Here is a 19,906-nt window from a genome sequence, read left to right on the forward strand (position 1 = left end):
ATTACCCTGGACCTCAAGAATATCCGTCACAAAAAAATCATAACATGTGATCTGTCTTTAAAAAGACAACCACATGCCATGCTGACAGTAAAATTCTCGCGCTAGAGATTCCATTATAAGACTGATGTTCACTTATTCTAACGTTTAATGGTCTTGATGTTTCACCTAAATAAAATTGTTCGCATTCACAAGGTATTTTATAAATACAATTCTTTGTTCTTTGTTGTTCAGGTTTAGTTTTAGATAGAATAGATCTCAACGTGTTTGCTGTTTTGAATGTTGTTGAGATGTTGAATTTATTTCCTATTGTTTTAAGTTTCTCGCATAGTCCTTTTATAACATATGGTATTGATATTGCAAATTCCTCGGTTGAATGCAGTAGGATGTGGTTACCAATACTAAAAGAGGGAGTCAATAGAAAGAAAATACCAGGATTAGGATTAGTAAGCCAATAATATATCGAGTTAGTACATATTTTATATTTTAGTATTGTTTATATATCTATGTATTATTAATATTATTTATAATTTAAAATAACATATGTACATATTAAGGTTAGAATTTGGTATTAGTTTTGAGAGTAAACTAAAGTAAGACCTAATACTTACGATGTCGGCATAGTATCACGAGGTTTTTTGTGGTTTTCCCTCGTGATTTACTATGGAATCTCTAGAGCGAGAATTTTACTCTCACCATTGCATGTGGTTGTCTTTTTAAAGACAGATCACATGTCATGTTTTTTTTGTGACGGATATTCTTGAGTTGGGGTTGATTTCATGTAATCGAATGAACTATCTTTCAGTAAAGTCGTCCCAGGAACGCAACTCATAAATACTGGCAATATCATTTTAAAGTCTTCTCCTTTAAAATGTATAATATATGTCTGAATTGCCGATATAAATAAGTCAGATTAAATAAATTATTAGAAGAATTTTTTTACTAAACAACAACATTTTTGTTTAATTCATTAATATTTTTTGTATTTTGACACCGACAACCAATTTGGGCGTCGAAACTAAAATCATTTTTTTAGTAAAATTGTGGCTTATTTCCCATCAAAACTAGTTAATTGCAAAAATGCCCCAAGAAAATAGCTTCAGAACAACATTGAATCATGTACCTTGAACCAAGATGTTTGCAGAAATCTAAAAGTATTTGGGATCGAAAAATACTTAAGATCCCGTGAACTGACCAAGTCACAAATGACGAGGTCCTCATAAGAATAAACAAGAACCTAGTGGTACTGACCACCATCAAATCTCGAAAGTTACAATACTTCGGACAAATTATGCGAAATGAATCCAGATACGACCACCTACTAGCCTTCTTGCAAGATCATCTGCTAAACTTATGACGGCCAAGCTTTTCTCCGTTTATATTTATATTTATACCCTTCTCAGTCAGATTTGCCATTTTCCATATGTATTCTAAGAGTTTAGTGAGCAATGTTGGTGATATGGTGTCCCCCGTTACGTACTCAGCTTTTTATTGTAAATTTTTGAGTTTGATAATCACTCACTCTAACACTGCCTGCCTATGCCTGTGGCGTACCTATATATATTTTGCATAGATGGCCCAAAATTTTGTTCTAAACTTTTTTCTTTTTTTTTTCAGATATATAAATCTACGCCCATAGATGTCGTACTACACCATGGAATTAAAAACTTTTTCTATAGCCTTTAGCGTTTTATACCTTTTTGCACCAGCCTACTGCATAGAATTAGGTAAGTTTAAATCAAAATACATGTTTGAAAATAAACTATTTATACAATATTAACGTCAAAGAAGAAAAATCTTAGTATATACTAGTAACTAGTGCGCCATAGTAAGCCCAACCACTTCGTGGGTCTACTTTGGACTTGGATGCTCCATAAAACTGGAGGAGCAGACGAAAAAAAGACTAGGAATATTTTGGGTAACACAAAATAGGAAGGAGTTTGTAGAACAAAGATAAACCAGGAAGTCTACAAATTTTTATTATTTTTTTAACCATACCCACCTATGGTTATCTTAGTTTTAGACCAAGAAGCAGTTTTGTTAGACGAATAATTTTTTCATGCTTCATTGTATATCTTTTTGATTTGTGTACTGCTTATTTTACCGCCTAACTCCCTAAAGATATATCTTACTTTTCTACTGAATCAAAGGGTGTTAAAATTTAAGTGAGCAGAAACATGGATTAGAGGTTAAGTAGGTTATATCAAAAAGAAAATTATAAGATTATTATCAACTACGAATATAAAACAATTAATACTAATGAGTATTCACCCCAAGATTCCATTGAATAACAGAAACCTACTAATAAGATGTAAATTAGAGCTAGAAGGTCACATAATAGAACAAGTAATAGAGTTTAAATATCTATTCATCACACTCTCTAGCTACGGAAAGCTCGAAACAAAAGTGGAAGATCAAGTGAATATACCAAATAAAGCCGCAGGTTGCCTGTTGCCTGACTGAAACAATATGGAGAAATAGAAACATCGGGAAAGATATAATGAAAGGAAGAATTTACAAAAGAGTCATCAGAATAATAATACGCGCCAGAAACACGCCCTGACATATACAGGACAAAAATAATGCTAGAAACAGCAGAAATGAAAACCCTCGAGAAAAATCGATGGTAAGACACTATGGAACAGAGCAAGAAGTGCAGATAATATACGACGAAGATGCATGGTGGGGAACATCAAGGACAGGATAAGAAACAGAAGATTAGAATGAAATGATCACATAAGCTGAATGAGAATAAAAGGGCAGTAAAAACGGTGAGAGACTTCCCAATAGGAAGACCACGATAATGACGGAACAATAACTGATTGGAGACACATTAAAAAAGAGGTATATCTAAAAAAAAGAGAAGAAAAGAAATAATGAATACAGACCGACTGCTCTTAAATATGTACTACAAAGACAAGGAAAACAAAATTTGTTCGGAAGAATATTTCATTAAAGAAAGATTTCGGAAAATTGTTAACAAGATGACGCGACGGCCAATATTTAAATAGGGACACGCCACTTAAAAAAAGGTATATTATTATATACTTGTAGATTATTAAAAGAAATGTAGATCATAGCACTATGCATTCTGTGTATGATTCATACTTTAATCATATTAATGTTTCACTGAATAATCGTGAACCTTGAAAAACATTAATATTTTAACCCTTAGTTGCCGGATTATAGAAATAATACAAATTTTTTTCATTTTTTGATGAAATATGTTCAAAAATACATTCAAAAAGAAGTATAATTTTTTTCAAAATTTTTCAAAACCTTATACGCAAAAAAACAGATGCGGTACTTTAAAGTACCGTCAGGCTGTGTAGAGTAATTTAGTGTGGTAGTAAGTTATTAGGTGACTAATGATAAATACGGAGATTTTTATCAATTTATTTGTAAAAAATACATCAATATATTCAACATCGTGATATATATTGAAATAGTTCTTCTTCTCATTCGAACACAGATAAATTTTGCAGGTAGAACATGTTGAATGAGGTCGGGATTGAACACCTTGGCTGCTGCATACCTCACATCTACCTCTTTGGGCATCATATTTTACCCAGTGGGAGCCTCTATTTGAAAGGCGTACATCGGATGGGACTGAATAATATGTTCCTCTTCTTCTTCTTTCAGGGTATACATCACTATTCGGTCTTCGTCGTTTTGATGGAGTTTTCTGAAGTTTGTGCCATCAGGCCCATAGCAATTCCTCTTCGAAAATCTAAAAGAGATTGGTTTTGTCGTATGTCGCAGAATATTATATAAGCATTACCGAATGCTATATCTATTAATCCCCAAAATAGCCTATGCCACCACTTCTTACTGCGTCTGTTTATTCCATAAGTAGTTCTCAAACGATCAGCATGGTCAACACCCCCCATGAATTTATTGTAATCTGTTACAATCATGGGAGCAACAATATCAGTCTTAGCACCATCTTTTTGGGTCCTTTGAACAGTTATTTCCTCACAACCGTGGCAGGCGGTAGGGTACATCTGGAGATGCAGTAGTTATTTCTCTTTTACGCCACTTTCTATCTAAAATTGCCTCATTCTGCTGACTCAAGTCAGTTTCATGCATTGAATTTACCTCGACATCTTCTGTTATACCACTTTCTATGGACCGAGTCACATCTACTTCTAATGTACTTGAAGGTTCTGGTACAGCATTGTTAGAATTAATTAATGCCTCATCATCATTATCTGATTCGTCGTCAGTTTGGAAATTTAGGTCATCCGGTATATCCTCAAACAAGAAATGGTCAACAATATTTAATAATTCCGCATCACTTAGAGGTTTTTTGCTAGTCCAGTCTATTTTTTTTTTCATCTAAAAAAGAAACGGGTTAGAATATAATAAGAAACGATCGTCGCGAAGCAAAGTTATGTCTAGTAACAAATTACTTCCAAATGCCTGACTCATACTTTTAAGTCCGCAGCGAAAAGTATCCGTTTCCTCAAACACCAGTAATTATTTATCAAAAGTAAATACTTAGGTTTGCTCTCGAATGTTTCGTCTACGACAGCGGTTCTCAAACTTTTTCAGTCATGTACCACCTACAGTTCTTTTTAAAATTTTTGGTACCACCTACATTTTTAGATTGTATTAACAAGACTCACTATGTACTACTATTTTGATTTTTTTTGTGTTTTGTGTACCACCGCAAATGATGATATGTACCACCAGTGTTACATGTACCACAGATTGAGAACCTCTGGTCTACGATATTATAATCAGTTATAGTATTTTTACTACAAAAACGTTATTACGTAGGTCAAAATTTTTGACGTAAGAGAACTGTCAAAACATTAGAATGTGACTTTTCATTATTGCCATGTTTAGATATAATAATCATGGCAATAATGAAAAGTCACATTCTAATGTTTTGACAGTTCTCTTACGTCAAAAATTTTGACCTACGTAATAACGTTTTTGTAGTAAAAATACTATATACAGAAATACGTCGATAATTTTCAATTTATTGGCACATGTGTTACAGATGACAAATCACAACACAATAGTTTGGTTATGCACTAATATCGTTATTGTTTTAGCGCTAAAACAGTGTTGCCGGTTGATTGAAATCAACTTATATTATTTTCTATAAGGTACTTTAAAGTACCTATAGGAAAAAATCAAGTTAAATAAAAAGATGTGTTTTAGACATATTTTTAAATAAGTGGTAGTTTCAAGTACCGTCCGTCAACTAAGGAACAGTTAAGTGAGATTAATTTTTGGTGTATTTACTCATTGGCAAATAAATACAATTTAAAAAAATGTATCAAATCACGAAACCGTACCTACAGTAAGTAATATAAATGTAATGTTTATTTTTATTTTTAAATGCCGCAAGTATGCTGAATGCTTACTATTAAACAAACTTACATCAGTTTAACAACCTTTAAACAATGAGGTAAACAACCGAAAATATATTACTCTTTGTTATTTATAACAAAGTTACCTGAAATCCAACTTCCTGGCCATAAATCTTTTCATTTGTTTCTTCGCAGGCTATCCATTTAATCAAGACAAATACGCGATGGCAGGAATATAAAAAATAAGATTAAAAAACAAAGAGACAAGTAGCCTAGAGTCGTATTACAGATCATTCTCGCGAAACCAGTTTTTATTACATGACATTAAATTCTTTCGGTGTGTGTAATTAAAGATATTAATAAGATTGAGATTAACCTTCGCTTTTTATGACAGTTTGTTGAACCAAATGTGATGGCACGTTCGAGGGAATTATCTTCGTATGAGATACTCAATATTTACGTTTTTTATCGGTAAATATGTATGAGTAAAAGTTATTTAATCTTTTGAAGTTAAATTTTTTAATTATTAAAGATCCTTAGGTATAGGACATTCAACTTCTTCTTCTTATTTTGACATCATAACCCTGGATGTGCCTTTGCCTGTCGTAGCCTGTCTGGCTATCTCCTTACATTCAGATCTCTCTCGTGGCCTTTTCCTCCATTGCCTTATATCCTTGGTTTTCAGGTCGTCTTCCATGTCATCCAACCATTTCGTTCTGGGCCTTCCTTTTTTCGGCTTCCGATCGGCTTTCATTGTCATATTATTCATCATCATCAACCCTTACGCGTCCACTACTGGACATAGGTCTCCCTCAGCTCTTTCCATCTTTCTCTGTTTTGTGCGGCTTGTATCCAGTTGCCGACAACACGCTTCAGATCGTCAGCCCATCTGGTTGGTGGTCGTCCTCTGCTCCGTAGTGCTTCTTCTCGTGGCCTCCACTCGACAATACGTTTTGTCCATCGGTTGTCTGACAATCTGGCGACGTGTCCTACCCAATTCCACTTGAACGACGCGATTCTTTCGACGGCGTCCGTTGTTTTTGTTCTACGACGTATTTCTTCGTTTGGGATTCGGTCCCTCAGGGAGACACCCAACATCTGGCGCTCCATGACCCTCTGAGTTATGCGAATCTTTGTTCATTACTTTTTTTGTGAGTGTTAATGTTTCCGCTCCATAAGTAAGTACAGGCAATACACACTGGTCAAAGATTTTCCTTTTCAGGCATATGGGTAAGTCCGATTTAAATACATAGCTCAGTTTACCAAACGCTGCCCAGGATAATCCTATGCGACGTGGGAGCTCGCACGTCTGGTTATCTCTTCCCAACCGAATTTCATGTCCCAAGTACTTACAAGATGCAGTCTGCTCAAAATCCATTCCATCAACAACAATATTACTATTTAGCACCAGATTAGTCGTTATTTGCGTCTTGTTGATATTAATCTTTATTCCGACCTCTAAGGAAGCGTGATATAACTTGTTCAACATTATTATTAGATTTTCCATACGATCGGCTATAAGGACGATGTCATCTGCGAATCTCAAATGACTGAGCTTCTTTCCATTTATGTTGATACCATATTCGTTCAGATCTGCCTTCTTAAAAGTGTGTTCTAAAAGGGTTGTGAATAGCTTTGGTGAGATGGTGTCTCCTTGCCGTACTCCTCCTTTTATACAGAATGTATTTGTTAGTTGATCAGATAGTTTTGCTCTAGCCGTTGCGGTGTGGTAGATATATTTTATCATGTTAGTGTAGAGATGGTCTATTCGGCATTCTGTCAGTGCTTTTAACATTTTCTGCTGGTCTATGGTATATTGTCATATTATCTTGGTTGATTTTGTATCTTCTTGTGTATGGACATGTCCCAGTTATCACAGTCTTTGACTTTTCACAAATCTTACAATATCATACCCTCCATTCATGGATGGAGGAAAACTACATAATTGATAATATAACTTATTATTTAAGAATAATAAGTACTGCGGCCATCAGCGAGAGTTTGTTTTATATTATACTGAAAGTAAAATGGTATAATATCTCAATTATATCAGCACATTGTCCGATAGAAGATAAAAAAGACGAAACAATCAAAGATGACAACTCTACACGGAACCGAATTAACCACCTATCTCGATGCTAGACTTAAAAGTAATGGTCTGGATATAAGATGACTCAGGGGAGTCTATGGAGATACAGATCATTCATCAAATTGAGAATATCATCACTGATATTTAAAACGAATGGAGCATTGGTACAGTGGAACATAAAGAAATGAAAAATGAGGAAATCCGTGACAATTACGTACAGGAAATGAAACAACATCTAAATAGAAGAGACCAGATCAATAATGTCGAAAGGCTGTGACAACAAATGAAAAAATAAATTACAGATACAGCAGAACTAATAATAGGAAAAAACAGAACAAGAACAATTAAATGGTTTAATAAAGAATGAATATCAAGAAAAACTACAAGATAGACAGAAAACGCAAAAAATTATGCTTCAACAAGAAATATCAGAAAAACTAACGAGAAACACAAAAAATAATTAGAGAAAAAAAGGAATACACGAACAACAGAATACGAATTACTAGAAATAGTTAAAATTAGAGAACAGTCAAATAGTCGAGCATTTTACAAATCGGTCTCAAACGAAAAGAGAGGCTTCAGATATAACTGCGTGTCTGCACCTACTCAGGAAAAATATTCATGAACTAATAACCAACGAAGACGAACTGCTACAAACATGGCAAGAATATTTCAAAAATTTTCTTAGCATACATAAAGAGGAGGAACATGGAAAGAATATATACCTTCGGGTGGATCTACTGATAGACTCAAAAATAGATGAAACATGTGCAAGCAACCAAAAAATTGAAGAACGCGATAGCTCTAGACTCTGACAATATACTGGTAGAAGTTCCTTATGGATGGATGAGAAACTTTACACAGACAATTGAGGCACTCAGAGCAACAGTGGTATAAGTAACAAATTAAGCAATTTTAGATTATAATATATCAATAAAAGCAGCAACATTAAATTTTGGATTAACAGGGGACTACACAACCTACCTCTATACTTGGCTAAACGATCGAAGAGAAAATGCCAACAAAATGGCACGGAAGTGTAATAATCGCTATCTATAAAAAGAGAGACAAAACCAAAATCTAATTATAGAGGCATTTGCCTGCTTACTACGGCGCATAAAATCTTATCGAACATCCTATGCAGTAGGCTAACCCCTTTTGTAAAAAATTTCACAGGAGAATACCGAGCCGAATTCAGAAAAAATAGATCGAACATACATCAGATTTTTACTCTAAGGCAGCTGCTTGAAAAATTATAGTAATTCACTAGAACTAATCATAACCTCTTCATAAATTTCCATCAAGCATAGGTAGTGTTGCCCAAATGCAAGACCAAGACGAGACTTGGACAGTCTTGGTCTTGGTCTTGCACCAGTACACCTGGTCTTGGTCTTGGTCTTGGTATTGCACTCCCAGTCTTGGTCTTGGTCTTGGTCTTGCAGCAAGAGTCTTGCAAGTCTCGCAGTTACCCACTAGCGTATTGCTATTTATTAATAAAACAACTCACATTAAGTGGGTTTGAACCCACGATCTAAACTATCCCTGCCTATACTCTAACTAACTGGGCTATCTACCATGTCCCACGGGAGTAGGTCTGTTTCTTAATAAACGTTTGCATTTAATAACCTGACATGTGCTAAAACATGGTGAAAACACAAAAAAACAAACAAATGACATAAACTTATCTAGACTGTATTTTAAAGAACATTATCTGTCTAGAAAGGGATTGATGGACTCTCACATTAGGTATATGAAATGAAATGGAATAAAAGAGTTCTATAATTTGCCATTTATTCAAATAAAAAATAAAAAAAATACAAATTAAATTACAGCACAGTACGCAATAGCTTTGACACTATTATTAGTTGAAAATTTTTGTTTGCTATTAGTTGAAAATTTTAAGATTGACTTTTTTTTAACAAGAATTAATACAAAGTAATACACGCAGTTTAATTATATAACATTTATACAGAGTGAGTTTTATGTATGGAACGCCTCAAATATCTCGGAAACGACTTGAACGATTTTTATAGAATTTGGTGAGTAAAGGTCTTCTAATGCGGCCGATGTTATAGTGGTAATTACAGATTGTTACCAGATCTTGCGTTTTTTTGAAAATATAAAATGAACTTTAGTATTTCGAATAGAACACCCTGTATATTTTTGCATTTTAAACCATAATAACTACTAATTAATTTTCATGTAATATTTCCTATACCGAAATGCCGTAATTTCTGAGTTATTTCTACATTTATTTAAAAAAAAATTAAACAAATTATAAAAATCAATTGTTTCAGCCCTGGCAGACTTATTTTAGGTTCTTTGAATCATATGGAACAAAAAAGGTCTTTTGTAGTTTTTGTCTAAAATTATTCGTTTCCGAGTTATAAACAATTTAAAACTGAAAAAAATCGAAAAATGACGATGTTCAAGGCTCAAAAACACAAGTACATAATAGCTATTTGTATAATAAGGGAGGAAAAGGCACTTTACTCCCATGTTATACATATGGTTTTTCCACCTTCCTCAAATAACAAGTCATTTTTTCATTTTTACTTAATTTATTTTATGTAACTAACCAACAAAATTTATTAGAACTAAATCTAACAAGTAGGTACAATATAACTGTCAACTGTCAAATATAAGTCAAATTATTAATGTAAACATTGTTAAATCAAAATAACAATTTACTGTTTTTTACCATTCTGCAAAATACAGAGTGTTTTATAAATAAATGTTAAAATGTATAGATACTTACGTAATAGAAAATAGATATTATGCAGGGCGTCAATAAGTTATATTTCATGAATGACATACCATGACGTTACTTTTACTTTTCCTCCCTAGGGAGGAAAAGTACAACTTTGCTCCCTACAATCAGGTCCGGAAAAGTATACTTTCGGTAGAGGTAGGTGGAAAAAAATATTATTTTCGAAATCTCGAAGTGCCTAAACTGAAGTTTAAACTTTATTTATCAGTTGTCGATAAGTAATTTGTTTATTTCATTTTAAAAAACATTGTTTTTTAGTTTTTAATGCAGCCCGATCACCCATCCTCTCATAAGTTCTTCATTAACAATAAAAAACAATGGCAAAATCACACATCGGCCAATATCTCTTTTTATATAATAATAAATATCTCTTTTTTTGAAATAACATTTTACCGTGCGCGAATGGACTATACATGGTAGCCAGGCATTATCTTATCTAGTGCTTTTTCAGCAAACAATTTTGTTTGGCCGATTGATCTAATATCTAATTGCACACCCTGCAAAAATGATATTAGGAAAGAATGAAATATTTTATTTTTACATTGTATAATAATTTATTATGACCTCTGAGTACCTATCCAATAAATAAGTGTTCATATTTTTAATTCGGTATGTATGTTCATCGTATTGTTCATAATGCGGATAAATCCATTTTTCCAAATTTTTGTTACATAGTTTTTTGTATCTCATAGTCTCTAAGCATATACCCGAACTAATATACAGGGTGTAACAAAAATACAGGTCATAAATTAAATCACCTATTCTAGGACCAAAAATAGTTCTAATGAACCTAACTTACCTTAGTACAAATATGCATATAAAAAAAGTTACAGCCCTTTGAAGTTACAAAATGAAAATCGATTTTTTCCAATATATCGAAAACTATTAGAGATTTTTTATTGAAAATGGACATGTGGCATTTTATGGCAGGAATATCTTAAATAAAAATTATAGTGAAATTTGTGCACCCCATAAAAATGTTATGAGGGTTTTATTCCCTTAAATCCACCCAAACTTTTGTGTACGTTCCAATTAAATTATTATTGTGATACTATTAGTTAAATTCAATATTTTTAAAACTTTTTTGGTTCTTAGTATTTTTTCGACAAGGCAGTTTTTATCGAGTTGCGGCTTCTTTTCTAATATGTTTACGTAGAGATTTTATGGGGGTTTTGTTCCTTTAAACCTCCCAAATGGTTGTGTACGTTCCAATTAAACTATTACTGCGATACCATTAGTTAAACACAGTGTTTTTAAAACTTTTTTGCTTCTGTGTATTTTTTCGATAAGGCACATTTTATCGAGATGTGACTTCTTTTTTAATATGGTTTAAAATATACCTAAATATGTAATTCATAAATAAATTTTCCTATTATTATCAAGTCTCCATAATCGTAATACTTAGCCATATCACAGATGAACATAACATATATGTGGCCATATACAAATATGTGGTGGATTTGACAAATAATATGCAAAATATTTCGACAAATACTGACTTTTCGAAAAAGTACCAAGAGGCAAAGAAGTTTTTAAAGCATTGTGTTTAACTAATGGTACTACAATTATAATCAAATTGAAACGTACACAAAAGTTTGGGGGGGTTTAAAGGAACCAAACCTCCATAAAATTTTTATGGGGTGTCTAAATTTCACTATAATTTTTTCTTAAGATACTACTGCCTTAAGAATGCCACATGTTCATTTTCAATAAAAAATCTCCAATAGTTTTCGATATATTGGAAAAAATCGATTTTCATTTTTTAACTTCAAAGGGCTGTAACTTTTTTTATGTGCACATTTGTACTAAGGTAAGTTAGGTTCAATCGAACTATTTTTGGTCGCAAAATATGTGATTAAATTTATGACCTGTATTTTTGTTACACCCTGTATTATTCCATAAAACGACACTCAAACTGCAAGACGCAAGAGTCTCGCAGACTTGGTCTTGTTCTTGCTCAAGTCTTGCACGGTCAGTCTTGGTCTTGGTCTTGCTAAAATAAGGCGGTCTTGGTCTTGGTCTTGGTCTTGCTAAAACGCAAGAACAAGACCAAGACTGCAAGACCAAGACCGATTTTGGGCAACACTAAGCATAGGACAGTACTGAAAGGGATCAGATGTGGAATTAAATGGCAGAGCTTCCAGTACAAAAAAAGTTATTCAGCTCGTTAAAATATTTGTAAATGGCTGTAGATCCAGAGTACGGATAGGTAACAAACTCTCAGAACGGTTTGAAATAAACAGTAGCCTGAAACAAGGAGACCAGCTGCCACCTCTCATTTTTAATATAATCTTGGAGAAAGTACTAAGAAAGTAGTAAGAACAGCACACAGCACAAATTAGAACAGAGCTATTGACATGAAATGGACCAAAAAAGTACTAGGGACGAGAGGGAATCGGACAAAATATAACAATAGATCTACACAACTTTGAAAGAATGGAGAGTTTTAAATATCTCGGAGTGACAATGACAGATAACGATATCACGAAAGTTATAAGAGGGAGAATTTAGGCAACAAACAGATATACGTATAGCCTCCACAATATTATTAAATCTAAGCACCTAACACGAACATTAAAAATCAGGATGTATAAAACAGTGATTAGGCCGGTGCTCATGTATATGTGTGAGACGTGGATGCTGACAAAAGTAATAGAAAGAAAACTCAGATGTTTTGAGATAAAGATCCTCAGAAGGACCTTTGGACCCTATCACGACCGGAATATTAACCAATACTGAACGAGAGCAAATGCCGAGGTCAAACAGATGTGTAAAGCTAGCGACGTAGTCTAAGAGAATTAATCCCAACGTCTAAGTGAGCTGACAGCTGGCCATGTCTATATGCTTCCTAACCTAATAACCGCCTTACCAAGTTAATCTGGGAGTAACCTCAACACTGTTATTGCACTTTTAGGTTAGGATATGACAAAAGCCAGAGTCAATCCAGCGCACAAAAAACCTTCTGAAAAGTATATTTGTTTTCTGGGTCTTAGGCTTGTTGTTACCAGTTGTAAATTGTAACCCTCGCTTATCATAATATAGTCGTTAATAGCCCATGGTTGTTGCTATATTTGCTAGAAAAATAATTATGTTCTCTTCGCACGCCTCTGCAATATCTTACCGATATTAAATTCTAAATTCATAAACTGTAAAGTAATAAGTTCTTCAATGGAATTGAGACTTGTATCATTAACTATATACTGATATACACAGATAATGGCCGTTTTAACTTAAAAAATAAAATTTATAGATTTGTTTGCGGTAAAAACGGACTGCATGTGCTAGGTTGTTGCATTTAAATAGATTTTATTATATGAAAATAAAGAATAAAAAGACTTCGGTAAGCAGGTAATTGAATTAAGTTAAAGAATGATTTAAAGGTTATGGAAAAAACCAATTACTGGGCAAAACTAAATATTCCTTTTACATGCTACGCTTGTCGCATAAATTACCAACACCTTGCCGCATGGTAAAATTAAAGCAACAATTTAACAAAATGTATACATATTGGGAAATATAAATCGTACTTCTTTTATTTAATAGTTTATAAAATAGTGCAATAGAACAGCGCTTAAGGATGGAAAAAGGGCATCTCAATAAATGGCTGAAAAATAAACCTACGTTTTGCAGATGACACAGCTCTAGGTCGTACAAAGTTCTCTCTTTTTTTAAGATGTGTTTTTTCATAGTCTTTCAGATGATGTATTCTATTCTGTTTTTTTTTTTTTGTATGAGTTATGGTTATGGTTTATCACCGTAGATAATTTAATAATTAAATTATACAATAATTATTATTGTTTATAAGGCGAGAATTGGTACTTCATTTTGCATCAGTTATTTGTAGGTAAACAATTAAAAATGAATATACTTTTATATAAACAGTAAAAATTGCAACTTGTCAAAAAAACAACTTGTCGATCAGATTAGCCAAGTGGACTGAGGCGCACGATTGACAAATCTAGTGGATATGCGGTCGAGTCGATCGAGGTTCGAGCCCCAGCCCGGTGAATAGAAAAATAAAAAGGCTGACGTCGTAATCTAAAATTCTAAAAAGAACCTACGACTTGGTCTGGAATAAGCTGGTGTCTGATCGGCCTATGGAGGAGCGGTACGGCAAGGGATAAGGGCTTGCGACTCGGTGACACTCCTCCATAGATCCCTACCGGAGGGGCGTTGACGCCTAAAAACGGTGTATATACAGTATGTCCCTGTATGTTGTATCCATATGGAAAACTTTTTTATTATTAATTTTACGAAAAAAAGTGATTCCTCATAAAAAGCTCTGCATAGTCCAAAACCTAAGATTCAATCATCAGATATTAAATTTTATAAATATTATACGAGATATGTCAAAAAGTTTGAATATTGAAAACTGCTATTATGAAAAGTTGTTTGGAATTAAAAACTATATTCTAATATGCAATTACATCTTTGTAATTGAACAATTTTTTTTTGAAAAATTATGGATAAGAACATTAATATCTGTTATTTCAATTCTGATAACTCTTTTATTATTAATTTTACGAAGAAAGTTATTCTCAATAAAAAGTTCTGCATGGTCTAAAACCTAAAATACAACAATCTTGTATCAAATTTTATCAATTTTATACGAGGTATGTCAAAAAAGATAAATTTAGATAAAAAGTAATGTACCTTTATAGTTCAGAATATTTCAATAAGAAGAATGTAATTACATACTGAAACATAGTTTTTAATTCTTAATAACTTTTCATAATAACAATTTTCGATATTGTGAAAAATAAAGGTACTTAGGTATTTTACTCTTGAGCGAAATTCATATTTTTTGACATACCTCGTATAAAATTGACATTTGATATAAGATGGTTGTATTTTAGGTTTTAGACCATGCAGAACTTTTTATTAAGAATCACTTTTTATCGTAAAATTAATAATAAAAGAGATATCAGAATTGAAATAACTGAAAATAATGTTAGTTTTCCATAATTTTTCAAAAAAAAATTCAATTAGAATGATATAATTGCATATTAGAATATAGTTTTAATTCCAAACAACTTTTCATAATAGCAATTTTCAATATTGTGAAAAATAAAGCTACTTTACTCTTGAGTGAAATTCAAACTTTTTGACATACCTCGTATAATATTCCAAAAATTTGATATTTGATGGTTAAATCATAGGTTTTGGACCATGCACAGCTTTTTATGAAGAAAAACTTTTCTTCGTAAAATTAATAATAAAAAAGTTTTCCATATGGATGCAACTTACAGGGACATACTGTATATATAAAAATTGCAACTTATGAAGAGAATGAAACGAAAAAAGCCCTTCAAAATATTGACAAAGCCCCTGTACCTACAGTCAGCTAATTTGAAAATTACATCTTTTTTCTCAAATGTTATAAACAAATTAGTGTAATTTTTTAAAAACTACTCTTTTGCACATATTATAACTACATAATAACCCATATGGTAAAAAGTGTTTTAGGGTCATTCCATTTCAAATCACTCAATTTTGGAGCAAAAATAATTTTGGACCTCCGATTTGTCTGAAAATTGGTATATAGCTCCTGCGGGACGTAAAAATAAGATATTTAAGGTCAAAAAATCTTCTTTTTTTTTTTCAAAATGTTATTTTATGCAACTTTACAGTGATTTGGTGTTTATTTAAACAAATTTGCATTTCCTGTCGTAAAGTATCAATGAAAAACATAATATTTTAATAGAAAGGACTCAAAAATGTCATTATATGGCATTATAACAAGTTACTTTGATTCAAAACAAGCTTTTGATCAAATTTTATGGTGTAGAAAACGTTAAAATACCGTTTTTTACATTGTTCTCCATTCCCAAAATACATTATAATCGATTTGGCTGAAAATTTGCGCACAGATAGACAAAATATAGGACTTTAAGTGGTGAGAAGGATTTGAGTTATATCACAATACCAAAAAAGTTACATGCAATATTATAGTCAAAAATATAGGCGTCTACTGTAAGTACAATTAACTCAAAAATATCGACCTCACGACAAAAATTGTTAAAAAGAAATTGTAGTAATTGTAAATAGGATTTATTTGGAACAATTTCAGTTCCTACCATTTTTGTCGAAAAGTTAAAAATGACGGAGATATTGAGCAAAACAGGTTCTCCTTTAAAATCAAGATGGCGGCTAACGTAACGGAGAAATTCATTCGTGATTTTAAATTTAGGCTACTATTGACTCCCCTAAAGATCAGAAAAATAAAATTTTGGGCAGCTCGGCATTCAAGGTCAAATGCTATCCCGACTGGACTAATATATACTTTTGAGTCTGATATTACTACATGTAACTTTTTTGGTATTGCAATAAAATTCAAATCCTTCTAACCACTTAAAGTCCTATCTTTTGGATATCTGTGGGCTTTTCAGCCAAATCGATGATGATGTATTTTGGGAATGGAGGAAAATGTAAAAAAACGGTATTTTAACGTTTTTTACACTATAAAATTTGATCAAAAACTTGTTTTGATTCAAAATAACTTGTTATAATGCCATATAATGACATTTTTGATTCCTTTCTATTAAAATATTATGTTTTTCATTGATACTTTACGACAGAAAATGCATATTTGTTTAAATAAACACCAAATTACTGTAAAATCGCATAAAATAACATTTTGAGAAAAAAAGAAGAAGATTTTTTGACCTTAAATATCTGATTTTTACGTCCCGCAGAAGCTATATACCAATTTTCAGACAAATCGGAGATCCAAAATTTTCTGCCTGAGTGATTTGACATGGAATGTACCTTTAAATATTTCTATTGCTTATTGTAATAATTGTGTGATAGGCACTCACTGGAGGGACGGCAAACGTTCGGATACAATTAGAGTCTCTTTGTAAAGAGAATGAAGTCGACTTTACTAAGTAACAAGACATTTACTCAACACATACACTACATTACACTATAATCTGATGGCGAAATCAACCGCAACATGCCAATGGCCTTAGCCGTCGAGTCGTTTAAAGCGAAATAAAACAAAATAATAATTTATAAACAATTGGAAAAATGCTTACTTTTGGATTTAATTTGCAATAACTTTTATGTTTATAAACATATTTTAATGTAAAAAATCTCATTTTTAAAGTATTTTCAAGAAAGTCGTCTGCTGAACGTTTCCATCTACAATGCACACAAAATTGAAGTGAATGAAAAATATTATTTTTTCTTAAATGTTAATGACAACCATGACGCAGAAACAATTTAGATATCTCGAGATGGTGCGCCTTTTCTATTGATTTCCTCCAGATATTCCAGTTAAAAACTAGCAGCCAGAACAGTAATTTTTCTAGTACTTTTTCGGCTTCGTTTCCAGGGGAGGGAGGAGGGGGCACAGGGGACCGCTTAAGGAAATTTCATGTATATTTTCTAAAATAAAATTACAAAAAATCAGTAAACTTAACTATCTCTAGTACATACATTACTTTAATGATTTCCAAGCATAAATTTGATATTACGAATAGTCACAAAAAATTACAGCCATTTTTTTATGGTCAACACTGGTCCTCTGTGCCCCTCAGTACTGGGGCACATAGGACCGTGCTTCTAATAATTAATTTTGAAGTACTTTTGACAAAATAAGCTCATAATAGTGTTTGTAGAAATTATATAGTTTAGAAACTTTACAGTTAGAAAACAAATATTAATTTTTACTGTTTATTTTTCGAATCAAATGTTTTATCACTTCCAATGCTTTTATCATAGTTTCTTCCGTCCACGAAGGTTCTGGTCTTTTCTTTATGTAGTTTCGTACCATCTAAAAACAACAAACGTATATGATAATATAAATAATTAAATAATAAATGAATAAAATAATTTTGGGGCACTCAAAACCACCTGTGTGGCACAGAGGACCGCAAGAGGACCTTTGTGTCCCAACGTAACAAATGAATTTGAAATTGCCGCTACACGACTCAACGTTTGTTTACATCTAGTATTATCAGCGTGTTCAATAGTAAAATATTCGTGGTTTTGTTGGGTATAATGGAAGATACATAATGGGTTAATAAACAATTACAGGGTAATCACACCTAATTTAGATATAGAATATTACATCACTCACCTTCAAAATTAATATTTTTTTCACAGTGACCTTCACACTACTACGACAATGTTGCAACTGAAATAGAATACGAAGTGCACGACTATCTTGCTATTTTTGGTTATATCCAAAAGGTGGGGCTACCTGTAATGAAACAAAATGGATGGACCTATGTGTCCCACCGGTCCCCTGTGCCCCCTCCAACCCTACAATCCAAATTTGTCATAAATTCCTGATGGAAAAAAGATTGGGTAATTAAAATAGAACCGTACTACCATAATTTACTCTGCATCTCACTTCAACCAGACAGATTTTGTTACCCACGCAAAATTTGGTCAATAATTAATCTGCAGAAACCACAGATGGGATGAACTTATCTCGGATTTATGTGATTATAGTGTTGCAAGACAGACAATCAAACGTATATTACGAGAAACCCATATACCGAAGACAATCGCACCGAACCGCAAGCATGCGGGAAAAGCAAAAACCTCCAATTGCACCACTGCATGCAATATTGAATGGCTGAGAATCAATTTAAAGATTATACAAAACTGTATTATGGAAAACGGCCAGAAAGAAAATAAAAGGAAATATACCTAATAAAATACACAATAAAAACCATAGCACAGGGGACAACATTGAACGAAAGCAGATAACTACAAATTAGAAATCGGACAAATAGGACAACAACAAAAAAGAATGTGTGTGTACTTTGTACGCACGTAAGAAGTTATACTTCTATTATATGATTTCTTAAAAATAAATATACTTTAAACAGTTTGTTTTCATCTTTTTTAAACACCAAACTAATTTTGTGCTCCGGATTCGAACTCAAGACCTCTCGATCTCTAGCCGAATGCTATACCAAATACGCTACGAGGACTGTCTGTATCGGTTCGGACGTACCTAATGACAATTCACGGTAACAAACAGACAAGGTGAAGAAAATATACAATAAAATGTTTTAATAATACAGTGGAACCCCGATAAGTCGGCCCCCGATAACCCGGAAGTCCGGCTAACCCGGACCGATTTTTATCAGACAAACATTACAACAATAAAAATGTATGTCCTTTATGCTGGATTTTCCAATTTCTTTTCAACATCTTAAAATATTTTCTTTTATCTTTCCTTATAAACATATTGTTGGAATACTATAATATCTTATATTTTTCAGGCTAATTTTATTTATCATAATAAACTTTCTTCGTAAAAATTTGTCGCTTTAGCGAATTCCATATGTAGTTCATTCGTTTCAATTTTCAATGTCAAACACATTATACAATGAGAGATAATGCGTATTTGTGTAATTTGATACATAATATACCTTAGTAAAAATAACTGGCATGGCAGACAACGCTCTTTGTCGTGTTATCGAAACCAACAGGCATCTGTAGTAAAATCCTTTATTTACTTGAAACTGTCTAGCATTGTTTAGAAAAGACTATTAAAAAATTATTTTTCAAACAATGGTCTTAGTCTTCACTCTTATTAAATAACATAAGTTCGTTCTCGTTGCGAGACGGTATTGTGTGTGTAGTAAAGTCGCATTGTTCGTAAATATATTCAGATTTTGTGTTTGCGTCTACGTAATGGCAATAAAACTTAAAATGTTGTTTTTGTTTCAAAATGATAACAAAAGACAGTTTGGACAATCGGTG

The 19,906-nt window shown here is 32.6% G+C and overlaps 1 protein-coding gene across 17 annotated transcripts in view; it reads left to right on the forward strand.

Moving 5' to 3' along the window:
- The window catches only part of LOC114329291 (hornerin-like), a 174,259-nt gene that overhangs the window by 112,501 nt on the left and 41,852 nt on the right, over positions 1 to 19,906 (forward strand). For all 17 annotated transcript variants that reach the window (XM_050642595.1, XM_050642578.1, XM_050642582.1 and 14 more), the window contains exon 2: positions 1,615 to 1,724. In XM_050642595.1, coding sequence (XP_050498552.1) covers positions 1,637 to 1,724 — 88 coding nt within the window. In that variant the 5' untranslated portion in view covers positions 1,615 to 1,636. The remainder of the gene's footprint in view (positions 1 to 1,614; positions 1,725 to 19,906) is intronic.

The sequence above is a fragment of the Diabrotica virgifera genome, chromosome 2 (genome assembly GCF_917563875.1).
Source record: "Diabrotica virgifera virgifera chromosome 2, PGI_DIABVI_V3a".
Taxonomy (NCBI): Eukaryota; Metazoa; Arthropoda; class Insecta; order Coleoptera; family Chrysomelidae; genus Diabrotica; species Diabrotica virgifera.